This window comes from Barbus barbus (genome assembly GCF_936440315.1).
Source record: "Barbus barbus genome assembly, chromosome: 1".
Taxonomy (NCBI): domain Eukaryota; kingdom Metazoa; phylum Chordata; class Actinopteri; order Cypriniformes; family Cyprinidae; genus Barbus; species Barbus barbus.
In genome coordinates this window covers 27,790,849-27,804,156 of record NC_136729.1, presented here as the reverse complement: position 1 = coordinate 27,804,156, position 13,308 = coordinate 27,790,849, and the positions used below count along the sequence as shown (strand labels likewise).

The 13,308-nt window shown below is 36.2% G+C and overlaps 1 protein-coding gene across 2 annotated transcripts; it reads right to left on the bottom strand.

Moving 5' to 3' along the window:
• Positions 1 to 1,018: 1,018 nt before the first annotated feature.
• Positions 1,019 to 13,044, bottom strand: LOC306876363 (cadherin-5-like). 2 transcript variants are annotated; one of them, XM_079427466.1, is made up of 13 exons: positions 12,740 to 12,907; positions 9,302 to 9,526; positions 8,834 to 9,116; positions 8,558 to 8,671; positions 8,033 to 8,203; positions 7,755 to 7,936; positions 7,361 to 7,617; positions 7,099 to 7,235; positions 6,283 to 6,395; positions 6,081 to 6,183; positions 4,848 to 5,090; positions 3,524 to 3,609; positions 1,019 to 3,437 (listed from the first exon to the last, which is right to left on the bottom strand). In XM_079427466.1, exons 2-13 carry the CDS (start codon positions 9,524 to 9,526, stop codon positions 3,378 to 3,380), a joined length of 1,974 nt encoding a protein of 657 aa, XP_079283592.1. In that variant the 5' UTR covers positions 12,740 to 12,907; the 3' UTR covers positions 1,019 to 3,377. The 2 variants fall into 2 exon arrangements, with proteins under 2 accessions (XP_079283592.1, XP_079283591.1); XM_079427465.1 differs by having other exon boundaries at positions 1,019 to 3,609; positions 12,740 to 13,044.
• Positions 13,045 to 13,308: the final 264 nt, after the last annotated feature.

Below are 13,308 nucleotides of genomic sequence, written 5' to 3'. Positions count from 1 at the left end.
GCTTGGAATTGAGGTTCATCAGACCAGAGAATCTCGTTTCTCAGAGTCTGAGGGTCCTTCAGGTATTTATTTTTTTGCAAATTCCAAGTGTGTTTTCATGTGTCTTCACTGAGGAGAGGACTGAGTTTGGCCACATCACCATAAAGCCCAGATCGGCGGAGTGTTGCAGCGATGTTTATCCTTCTGTAGGTTTCTCCTCCACATGTGATCATGGAGCTCAACTAGAGTGACCATCAGGTTCTTGGTCACCAGTTTAGAGTCTAGACAATCCCTTCTCCATCATTTGCTCAGTTTGGCCAGGAGGCCAGCTTCAGAAAATAATGAATTTAATCCATTTTGGAATAAGGCTGTAAAACATAAACTGTGGAAAAAAGTGAAGCACTGTGAATACTTTTTGGATGCACTGTAGATAGATGAAAAAAAAAGTAAAAAAAAAAAAAAAGTTGAATGTATACCTCTTAAAAAATAAATGCAGACTTGGCGAAAATAAAACACATTTTCCAAAGAAGAACTCTTGAACAGTAGTGCAACTAGGGCTACGGAAGATAGTAATAGTGGGTTATACGAGACAGCATGGGTTATACAATAAAATGGTGATGAGTCACATTAGAGTGTGATTTATTTCGATGAATATGGATTTGATGATTTTTCCTCTATTATATGGCATTATCTCTGTGTTCATTGTAAGAAAGCTATTACGTTGTATATACTATGAACGGCTGAGTCTGCAGCCTCAGGAAGTCGCAGCTGGGTGTCTCACAGATGTGTTAGGCGTGACATCACTGTGGAATTTCCGCTAACGTGCCGCTATCTGTGTGATCTGTTTGTCTGTGCGATAAACAACAGACATTGTGAACTTCACCGAAAAGGCACCCTCTGTTACTCATACAACATCGGTTTATTGAGACACACTCACACACACACTGTTCAGCAGAAGACAATTTGTCATTAAACTTTTTTTCACAAATTTGTTTTTCTACAATGTATTGTATATTAAGGACACTTAAACAAACTATTTAATGGAAGTTTATTGTTCAAATACAAAATTGGCAGTTTCAAAACAGAAAACAAAAATAATATTTTTAACAATAGCAACAATAGAAAAAAGGCACATATTTTTGTCCCTCTTAACACACACAAGAACCATATAGGCCTACTGAAATGTTTAATCTGACTACCCAACACTGACATCTACTGGACCTTCCCAACAAATCCCAGACACTTTTTCAAAGCATACATACCTACAGGAAATATGATAACAATAATGAACAATCAAGTGAAAGCCATTTCAATTACGGTTCCAGTTTTTCTTCAACTTTCATGGTTTAACTTGAGATATATGATGGATCATTTCCATCATGAGATGATGTGCAGTCAATCTGATTTGAATTTACTGTAATATCCTTTGCCCAGTAGTTACATACTCTAGTGACTGAACATCTAATTCTACAACCAGAATAACGACCAGAAATGTTTCTACAATAATTAAAGAAAAAGATGAAAACCGACTAATTGTATGGTGGAAAAGAAAAAGAAACATTCAAGAGCAGCACCGTTTGTCTTGAAGGACAATGCCTTTGTGTCCAAGACAGCTTGATTTATATTGTTCTTTAACATTTTCCTCCTCTCCTACGTTTTCTTTCTTTATCCCTCCAAGACGAGAAAACAGGAAAAAGGTTTCAATCTGTTCCTTCACTTAAAAGATAAGGGAACAGGAAGTGCGTTTCCTTGTGCTCACACAGACAGGAAGTTGACATTTCAGTGACAGAGCTGCTCATGTTAAACAAGACAGGAGAAGAGTGCTTGGCGTGTAATTCCCTACAGGAAAGGGAGAAGGTGGCTTCCACATATTGTGCCCGTGGTTAATGGGGAAACAGGGTAGAGTTTGTGAGGTAAATATTTAAGGTATAAAGATGGTTTACAATTTTTTTTTTTTTTTTCAATGAAAGGAGATCCTCTTGTCTATTTAGTCTTGAATGAAAGGCAAACAATATTGTCAAGACACTGGCTGGCCTGCTACATATTTTGGTTTTAACTATCATCAAAATATTTAACAAGTTCAATAGCGATGTTATATATATATATATATAGCCATACTTATGATTCACTTGGTAATACAGTTATTCAGACCACTTGTCACATTTCAACAGGCATACAACTCACTGCATGTTTCCTGAGACGTCTGCAATTGCCTGCAATTGGTGGACCTTTGAGATTTGGGCTTTACTCATAACAATCGATGTGCTGATGATTCCTGTCAAATAAACTTGGAGTAGCCTTTAATTCTTTCAAAGTACAGTTATCACCACTTCCTTTGTTGCTCCCATGGCAATACAGTAGTTTTCCTGATGAGAAGAGTCTGCTGAACAATGCTGGCTCTGCAATTATACCGACTATGAATCCAGAAAACACTTGTATACTTAGAAAAACAAATCATAAACTGGCACACTGAGGATTTTTATAGGAATACAAGATGCAAAAAAACTATGTAAAAAATATTAAGGACAACACAATCTCATTGCTACTTGTAACTATTAAGTTTGGTTACAAATTCATATTATTTGTATCATCTCAGTTTTATGTTACTGGTTAGGTTTAGGGATGGGTAATATCTTCGTATTTTCGTACAAATCTAATCATACAAATTCATACGAATTCACCAAGTTGCCAAAACATAAAATGATGTTTTCCCATGAGATTGGGTTGAGTAATACAATACACGCAAAAAGGAAAAAAAATTATAAAAATCCTTCACAAAATGAACACAGATATTTTGTTAAAATGAAATCAGATTTGCTGTAAGGATAAACCAGAGTTTGTCCAACCAGTGTCCAATGCTGTTTTATACAAAACCCACCTGGACAAAACCAGTCAAAACCGAAAACAGAGAGAAAAAACCAAGGCAAGTTTTCCTACTAACTTACACTTATTCTGTGAAAATTACAAATACAGTAGTGCTCATCATAATGTCATAATAATGCATGAAGGAAACAAGTATTGTACTTGTTAATCCCTTTTTTAAAGGGGCCCTTACAAAAAGTCCCATGAAGAAAAGATAGTCTCCATCGTGCTGATGTGTCCTCCTAGGACGATGGCTACCTGTTAACCCTGGCCTTCAGTAGGATCAGTCAGAGCTATCAGAGTCCGAGCCGTCTACTCCATAGAGCTGAGCCAGGGTTCTGAAGCGAGGTCCCCACTCATACAAGAAGTCGTAGTCCAGATTGGACCCACTGGAGGATGAGTCCAAAGAGCTGAGGGAACCAGCCAGGGATTCAGATCCCTCATAGCCGTAGATGTGTAAAGTATCATAGGGAATCCCGTCACGGTCATGGTCAGCCTCATCCTTCTTCACCTCGATCATCATGGCCATGTCACCCTTACAAGTAGAGGGTTTCTTCACCACAGCGTACAGTGAAGGCCCTGTGCCGGGCCGAAAGCTGCTGTCGTGACAAGCAGAGGACAGGATGGATACGTCATAACCATTTGTGTCCATTTCTCCACCGCCTTCCTCGTCATATCTCACCAGCTGCTCGTGGATCTCGCCAGAAGACTTGGTAACCAAAACTTCCTTCTGATAGCGCTTCCGCAACACAATGAGGATGACGATGACTAAGAAGATGAAAGAAATAGACACAATATCAACATTATTTCTCTTTCTTTCTTTCTTTCTTTCTTTCTTTCTTTCTTTCTTTCTTTCTTTCTTTCTTTCTTTCTTTCTTTCTTTCTTTCTTTCTTCAATCATTTTAACATCTTGGTCTATTTCTGTATTGTAAACTCATTATAAATTTTGATTGACAACACAAGTTTCAAACAGCATTCATTCGTCTATAAATAAACAAACAAACGAAACGAACATAAGGTGGTGTTGAAAAGGAAGTCTCTTATTATCACGGGGGTCTGTGAACTTCAGAATATTTCAACACTTCTCGTCTGTCTGATGGTGTGACTGCAGATCAGTGGCTTGTCTTAATTGTCATCACTCTTGCCTTGTTTCTCACATGCAAGTGTAACAGACGTAGGCAAGTGTGCTGGTGTGTGTAAACCTCACTCCCCTGATCTCAAAAAGAGGCGCTCTGGCGACTGACGCTAGAGGCCGTGGCCTTTAGCCTCCTCGTTAGAGCGCCCGCCTCCCGCGCCAGAGACCGCGGTTCGAATCCCGCTCGGAGCGAGGTGAAGTAGAACCGGTTACACAAGTGCAAACCTCAACTTTGAAAAAGGTGTAGACACGCAAGCAAAATGTCATCTCACACTTTCAGGAAAAATAGGTAGTCTGTCACTGGAGGTGGTACCTTTTTAAAATTTTACTCTTAGTATGTTAGGTGAAGTAATAATACAATTTAAGGTACTAATATACACCCTAATGTGGTAAATAAGGCAATAATATGTACTGGGTAGTGGGTACTGCCCCTGTGACAGCCCTTGCATCTTTTTTCTCATCACACTAACTAACAATGACCATTAAAATATGGAGCTAAGCGACTCTTACATGCTCTTATTTACAGTGTTCAGTACCTGGGTTATTTATACAACAAGACCACTTAAAGGATCTTAAGATGGTGAATAAAATATACAGAGTCTCCACTTGGGAAATTACAGAGAAAAGCCTTTCCTCAAAGAAAGGATTTAAAATGTTCACATGTATCATTAATATAACCATGCTCCTGTCAGGTCATGAATCCTGCATAATCTGTTTTGCTGGGCTTGATAAAATGTTGTTAAAAAAATGTGTTTCTTTTTTATTTCTTAAAAAAAGGAAAACACTAAGGGAGGAGTCTTTGGCCTTGCATGGATATCTTTGTAATAGAAAGAAGAAAAACAAGTGAGATGAGAGATGCGTTTAAATGTACCCAGGATGGTGACGATGCAGAGAAGAATGGCTAAGAGGGCGCTGACGCTCACTCCGGTCCGGGCGTAGGACATACAGTACTCCACCTGTCGATCCGCCTGGCACGTGCACACTTTAATCTGGAGTTGGTGAATGCTCTTCTGTTCTGGTGTCCCTCCATCAGTGATTTCGATTTCTAGCACATGTTCCACTGAGTGCTCTGTACTGAAACCACCTTGCTTCAGCTTAATGCTCGCAGTGTTATCTACAACAAATGTAAATAATTGAAGACATGCATTCATTAATTTCGCTCTTTTTCAGGCGAAATGACTGACTGTGTATGCCACAGGTGCAACCTAACAATTTTCATCAGCAGTGCTATTGTTGTCATTGGACTCTGCTTTTGTTTTGTGTTGAGGCTTGGAGGGAAATGTTGCTGAGATTCTTGTGACACTTCAATGCAACCAGGCCTAAGAATATCCCATTTCACACAATAGTAGGAAGAGTAAATCTTCACTTTGACATTCGTGTGGCCTAAATTGAAATGCTCATCTAGCACATTTTGAGGAAAGTCAGTTGCAATTGTAAAAAGCAACATTCTGTTGTCGCTTGAATACATGGCTAGAAATAAAATAAATGTAATTATTTTATAGATAACACTTATGAATTAAAACATGTTTGGGGATTTTTTGTTTTGTTTTGTTTTTGAAAGTAGCCACCAAGACTACATTTATTTATCATTTTAATAAGCTTATATATGATTTTTATTAAAAAGAAAAGACATTTATTTTCATTCCAGTCTGTGCACCTTAACAAACTACTTTGCTTTCCTGTTTCAGCCAGTTTAAAATGGTAAACCGTCATATTAGTTCATTGTACAGCTGTGAGGGAAGAAACCACAGTGTTCTGAAAATGTTCCTCAGTCTGGCACATTTAGAACATCATTGTGCATGGCTGCTGCTTTTAGAAAGCTTGTACCTAATGCATTTTACAGTATTTTGGTGGGATTCGTCCTATTCCTTTTATGCCTGATTACTCTAGGAATAAGCAGCAGTTAGTTTGCTGTGGAGTAGACAGAGAACTAAGAATAAAGCAGTCTTAATATCATTCATGAAATTGTACCTGTGCTGAAACTAGATCTTTTAAATTAAACGACTTTACAAACATTATGCTATATCTATAATGGTAGAGTGGCTGAATAAAGTTGATTAGAACCACTCTGTTGACCAACTGTAGTGAACATTAATTAACTCACCTCCGTTATCATAAAGGGAAAAGTTCAAGGTCCCTTTTTTCAGATTGAAACTGAACCTGCCTGAATTTTCATCTTTGTCGTAGGCACCAACAGTCCCAATGATCTGCAAGAGGGTAATAAATGAAGGATTATAAAAAATACATAGCTAAAGGAAAATCATTATAAATTTGTTCATGTGAAATGTATTCAAGCGACTCCTTACTGTTCCAGGTTCATCCCTCTCACAAACATACACATTGCTCCTGTTAGTTAGTTCTGGTTTGTTGTCATTAATGTCAAGAACCTTCAGATTAACCAGCGCATAGGACTTTAGACCTGAGGATTCAGAGATAAACACCCCCCCCCACACACACAAGTTTACTAATGATCTTGATCATAATAATGATGATCATACTAATGATAATGATGCTTATTATATTTAATTTAGTCAAACCTACTATTATTAAAAAAATATTTGTCTGTGAATATTGCTGTTACGTGGCTGGGGTTATTTGTTTAATATGTAAAGACGTTTTTGCTACAATATTAATTTCTAATTAAATCAAATTACTCTTGCAAATACACATAATTAACACAGCAAAACAAAACAGTTCCCAAAAGTCACATTCTGATGGATTTGTTGAACCAAATCTTTGATTAACAGATAATTTAGCCAGAGCTAATTCAGTGAGCTTGTGATCCCTCCAGAATATAAATAAGACTAAAATCAGCACATATTTTGGAAACACAAATACTAAAGGTTTAGACACACTTAGCTGTATTAATGATCCTCATGGTGGTAAATACATTTTTATCTAAAAGCTTAAGTTAAAATTCTTCATTTTTTTATTGCAAATAAATTAATAGTGCTTAATATGAATATAAAAACTACTAATTCCTTGAAAATGAATTCACAAAATTCACACATTTGTTTAATCACACTTCAGTATTTTATAAAATGTGGGAAAAATGAAGGTGTGTCCAAACGTTTGACTGGTAGTGTAAATGGTTAAGATTTGAAAGCTTGTTTATATCTTACCATTTGGCACATCCTCCTGTGCTGTAACCTGGAATGTGTGGGAGGATTTGTCCTCTCGGTCTAGTTCCTTCTTTAAGGATAGATATCCTTGTACAGTATCCACAGCTACAGGAGAGTTTGAGTCTTCAATTGAGTACCTAGAGTGATCAAATGTCAACATTAGATGAAACCATTTTGATCTGTTTACACTATAATGTTTATGACAGTACAGCAAAACACAGAAGGCATTCTTTTTTTATGAATAAAAAATCTCAGTTTATACCGTATTTTGTAACCGTTTTTATCTGGATCCTTTGCTGAAACAGCTCCAATGATTGGAGTCTTGAACGGGCCCTCGTAGATGCTGAACTTGTATTCGGTTTGGCTGAAAACAGGTGGTTCGTCAACATCAATTACAGTGATGAAAACTTGGGCTCTCGTCTGCAGGTTGGGTCCTTGGTTATCTGGTGATTTAGACACTGTGTGCTCTAACACGTTTACAGTAAAATAATGCATCTTCTCCATTTCATAGTTGAGAGGCTGTGAGTGATTAGGGGAAAAAAAAATAATAAGTTGATACAATGTCAACTTAAATTGATATCATTAAAAGCACTGCTTAGTCTTAAAAATTCAAGTTGCCTTGAAGCTTGTTTAGTAGTGAAGCTTGAAATGCTTACCACTTTGAGGCTAAGAATTCCATCTTTCTCATTATTTAGTTTAATGCCAAACATTCCATCAAATTTATCTTGTATAGTAAAAGAAGGATCTTTGTTTTGTATCTCGTCTTTGTCCTCCACTCCTAATATTCCAATTTTATGTCCAGGTTTGCTGTCTTCTTTTACATTAAAATGGTATTTTCCTTAGGAGAAAAAAAGATTTAAAAAAAAAAAATAGTCTAGTCTAGCATGCAGTGTGTCTTTGTAAAACTTAGTTTCAGCTTTTACAGTAAAATTACCTGTTTTGAAGGTGGCAATGTTGTCATTTACATCATTAATGTTGATAGTCACAATTGTAGTAGCAGAATTCCCAGTATTACTAACGTCTGGCATGTCTTTGGCTTGTATAGCAATTAGATACTGACTCTGTTTCTCTCGGTCAAGGCTGCTTGTCATTGTTCTGATTTCACCTAAAGACAAAACAAACAAAGATATTAATAAAGTTACACAATGTTTCCATTTTTCATTCTTGCTTTTGAATTTTCTATTAATCAAGGAATACTGGAAAAATGTATCATGCTTTCCACTAAATTATTACGCAGCAAAACTGTTTTCAACACTGATAATAATACAAAATACATTTTTGAGAATCAAATCAGGATATTAAAATGATTGCTGAAGGATCATGTGACACTGAAGACTACAGTAATGGCTGCTGAAAATTAAGCTAAAACAACAAAAAAATGACTTTCAATTGTAAGACTATTTGCATGCATAGATAGATAGATAGAACTTTTATGACCTCAAAGTTTCTAATTGCAAACCTTTATTGTTGATGTTGAAGAGATCTGTCCCATTCAGCAATTTGTACCCAATCATTCCGTTTTGAGTGGTGGGATCATCAGCATCAGTTGCTTTTACTGTCATTACTATAGATCCTAGAAATATAGTGTGTACAAAAAATTAATCATAAAATGACATAATGCTTTACAAACAAACAAAATCCACATTTCATAAATCCATCAAGGTGTACTACATAATAGTTCTTCAGTCCTACTTGTGAAACTGTCCACACATGGACATCATGGCCACCCTGTTACCTTCATTAGAAGATTCATTGATGGATCCAGAGATGTCAGGTGGAAACACAGGGCTATTGTCATTAATATCCATGACCACTATTATAAATGTATCCTTCTTGTCAAGCTGTTTTTTGGTTTTAAAGTCGATGAGTGAAGCTGTCAGATTGTAGACACTTTTCTTCTCCCGGTCCAACTTCATATTGACAACGATATCCCCATTGTCATTTACAGTAAAAATGGAATCAGCACCTTCTCCTGAGAGAATATATCTTGCAGATGCATCGAAAAATGTATTCTCCAGCTAAAAAGAGAAAGGATTGGGGGGAAAAGTATAGAAATAAAAGCAAGCATTACAACAAACATTACAATAATCCAAAGATTTTGTTCATTATATCTAAATTGACATAGTAATTTCTCAGAGGACTCTACTTGAAGTATTTGAAGTAGCACTATATACATACTTTCATTAAATTGATCATTGTTTACCTTTCCAATTTTTTCAGGTGGGTTTTTTGGAGGCATTTCCTCATTAACATAAAGTTTATCCCATTTCCAGTCTCTCTTATGCCTTTGAAGCACTCTGCTTGGCATGGATGGCGTTTTCAGAGCTTGGTGGACATCAGCTCCCATGCTGAGGGTACATAAAATGACCAGGACACCTGCCCAAAAGCTAGGCTCAGTCATCTGCCTGCAGGCAGACTGTTTCATCATCTGTACACCATGTGAATGGAACAAACAAGCAAATATATATAATATATATATAGACACATTAATTCATGCCTTTCAATATGTTTTTTCAGCCTTACAGACCTCAGTATGTTTAATGTTGGAAAGAAAGAAAGAAAGAAAGAAAGAAAGAAAGAAAGAAAGAAAGAAAGAAAGTCAATTGTCATCTCTGACTTTGAAATCCCTTCATTAAATTGTCTGTCTCATTAGGGTTTCTCCTGTGGCACAAACTTTCGACTGTATTCTTCTGAATGATGGGAAACAGCTCACTGTAACTGTGTGACACTGTTAAAGCCAAATAATACATTCCCTAGCCTTCTACATTCCCATCCCAGATAACACGCTTTAGCTTGATGGGCCATTCTTATGTTAGACTCATTGAGATGATATTAAGATGAGGTGGATTATACTTCTTAAGTGTTCCCAAATTGCTAAATCTTTGCTATAGGGCCTCATAAAGTCTTCCACTCAAAATGATTACTTTCACATAAGCTATAAAACAATGGATTCAGAAATGTATTGGCAGCACATAAGATACTATGCTAGCTTTGGTTTGAGCTCATTTCTACTCTGATAGAAGTATCTGATCAGCAGTGTTCCGTGAGTGCTGATATTTGATGTAACAGCACCTCCTCACCTGGCTGTGTTTGTTCCTCTAAATTGCAACTCTTGATTCTGTTTGGCTTCTTTTTGTTTTTGATGCAAACTACCCATATTATATTTGAATTGCTGGTTACTAAATATTAACTTCTTGATAATTCAGTCAGCAACTCTGCTCATGTATAATGGAAAATTCAAAATAAGTAATTATAATTCTAAAGTCCCCTTTCCTCTCTCTTTTGTCCTTTCTATTATATATATATATATATGGGTCAATGACGTGATGCCTAAATCTTCTGTCCGATTGCATTTTTTTCAGTTAAAAATTGGTTTAAATGCATAAAATGATGCCACATATAGGACGTACCTCTCCCACATATGTACCAACTTTAATTTTTCAAAACATATTAGTTATTTGTAATTATTCTGTTATTAAAAGCATCAAAACACCATGTAGTGCGACCGTCCGGCCATTACTTTTGTTTTGGAAACATCTTTGAAATTACCCTAAACTTATTCAGATTAATTATTAACTGCACTATTTGGCATGTTTTCCAAAGTGTTTTGTAATCCTGTATAAAATTGCAAAGCATTTGTATTTATATTTCCATCATAATATTCAAACAAACTTTGTCCGATAATCTCCATTTTATGAAATATCATGTGGTGCGACCATCAATAAACTACCATTTTGGTACTTTTATGTTGAAATCCATTCAAAGATAAGACTTTGCATCATATAACAATTTGCCACGTACCCATAGAAGCATCAAGCTGGTTTGTAACTCTTTCAAATTTGGAAAAAAATAACCTTGTTAATGGCTGGTATGTAGTTAACACATTTGGATATCATGTGGTATGACCTCAGAAAAACAATGAATATTAAGTTATTTCTACAAGCATTAATTTTTATCATAAATTTCATAGTGGCCTTTCATGGCAAGCTAGCTTGTTTTGTTTAGGTGGCTAATTCTGTGCTTGTAAATTTTCACTGAATTTGAAAATATCATGTGGTGTGACCAAATATCATGTGGTGCGACCACTGCAGAGTGTTTTCCATTATAGATATATGTCCCAGATTCACAGTTTTTGTGCTTTTATATTCAGTTTTATGCAATTTACAGAAAAAATATGTCTGCTAACTACAATTAAGAAGGCAACTCTGAAATTATACAACAAAATGAGATCATTATGTACAAAAACTCAAAAGAAATGCAAATACTTTGTTTCTAAAGACTTCAGTTACTGAGAACATCTAAAAAATTGTTAAGCATGTTAATATAAATCATGGTCACACCATATGGCATTTTTCAAGGCTATGGATGATTCATCTAGATGAAAAAATCACTTCACTTCACACTAAAATCACTTCATTTAAAATTTTTCTATGAATATGTGTACACAACCTTCTTAATGTTTTAATAACTACAAAATATATTATTATTTTTTGTATTTTAAAATTTGCCTGTCGAAAATCCTTATACGTCAATGACCCATATATATATATATATATATATATATATATATATATAATGAGAGCAGATAATTTCCATTCAAACAAGTCTAATGTAAACCATCAAATATTTATCTTTATCCGTTCCCACTCATCTCTCTCAGCAAAAAAAAAAAAAAAAAAGAGAAACACTTTTTTTTACTGACGAGTGTTCAATACAAATTGTTTTCAACATTTGACATTATTGAAAAGAACACCATTTCCACAACAATTGTTGTTTCAACCAGCTATTTGAAAGGCTTTGTGTATGTGTGTATGTCTATGTGTGGGTTTCAGATTAAAATAGGTTTAATCATGGAGCAGCTTCCAGCAATCTGCAGTCTGCCTACTCTCTCCTCTAGGAAATTCAGCCTGACATACATCAACTCTCCCCTCCTTTCTATCACACACAAGTGCCAGCAACCTGTTAAAGGTGTCACTCTCTGAAGTTCATGCACTGCACCTGTTCTCACCTCTGACTCATCTGGTACACCTCTCTTCATTTAGATTCTAAGTATATGTGTTGCATAATGTCAAGCTCACGGCTGGTATGTTTTATATTATTTACAGCCTGAACTGTGATGTTTTACATAACCTTTAATAATTAACAGCACCAACTTTCATTCTTTGTATGATGAGCACTGATTTCTGCATCTCTTAAAACATTATTCCTACAGTGGCATATGGGATGAGACATTAAGAATAACCTGTAACTGCTGTGCTGTTTCAAGAAAAAAGCAGGACAGATGGTGCACAGATTTATAATAGTTTCTTTGTTCGTAAGTAAAATGTTACATCCACATAAGTTCAACGTCTTCCCATGGGTAATCAGTGTTCCTTGGAAATTTCCTTCCTATTAGTCCAGGAAGCATCATTCAAATCAGACTTTCAAGATTTTTGGTGAGAAATGTTACAATACACATTAAAATTGAATTAAAACCAAAATAGAACATACACAGATACAGTATCTATTATACAGATATACAAAATAAGTAAATATTTCAACTGAACTTCAAAGCCTCAACAAAATTAAACACACCCACACACATACACACACAGATACATAAATATATATGACAAACATTTAAAAAAACATATATCATCACCTTCCAGAGTTTTTGTCCCTTCAACGGTCTTCCTCGATATGAAAATCCCTTCAGTAAATAAGGTGTATTATATCCTCCTCAGACTCAGGTCAGTGGTGTCTGTTTCCAGCAGCATGTGAACCTGTCTGAGCTCCCACAGAGCTGCTCACTGGACAATCAGGCCACTCCAGTGGCAAAAGTGATCAGCCCAGCCCAGCAGTTCCTCTGGCCGCTTCCTGTTATTGTCCCTGCCTCTTCGGTCCAGCTCCAAACCCCTCTCTGGAAAATCAGATAAGATTCACAGCCCCCTGACCACCAGTAGCTCTGAGAGGCAAGCGGAGAATTACACCGCTGAATGAGAGAAAGAGAGAGAGAGAGAGCAAAAGAGACGGGGAGCGATTGCGACTGGGAGAAAGAGACTGAGGGGGCCGGAGGTGGGAGATCATTAAGTTCCAGCTCGCTCCCTTAAAGAGGAGAGGATAGCAAAAGTGATTTATTATTCAAAGCTATAGAATAAAGAGCACGATAAACAGGTTAACGGAGTTAAAGTAATCCTGAGAGATTTTCCTCAGATTGGTATTACATTTTAC

Coding starts and splice junctions, on each gene's coding strand:
- LOC306876363 (XM_079427465.1), bottom strand. CDS start 9,526: ATGATGAAACAGTCTGCCTGCAGGCAGATGACTGAGCCTAGCTTTTGG. Junction 6,184..6,282: donor AGAGGGATGAACCTGGAACA/GTAAGGAGTCGC, acceptor ACCCTCTTGCAG/ATCATTGGGACTGTTGGTGC. Junction 5,091..6,080: donor TTCCCTTTATGATAACGGAG/GTGAGTTAATTA, acceptor CATTTGTTGTAG/ATAACACTGCGAGCATTAAG.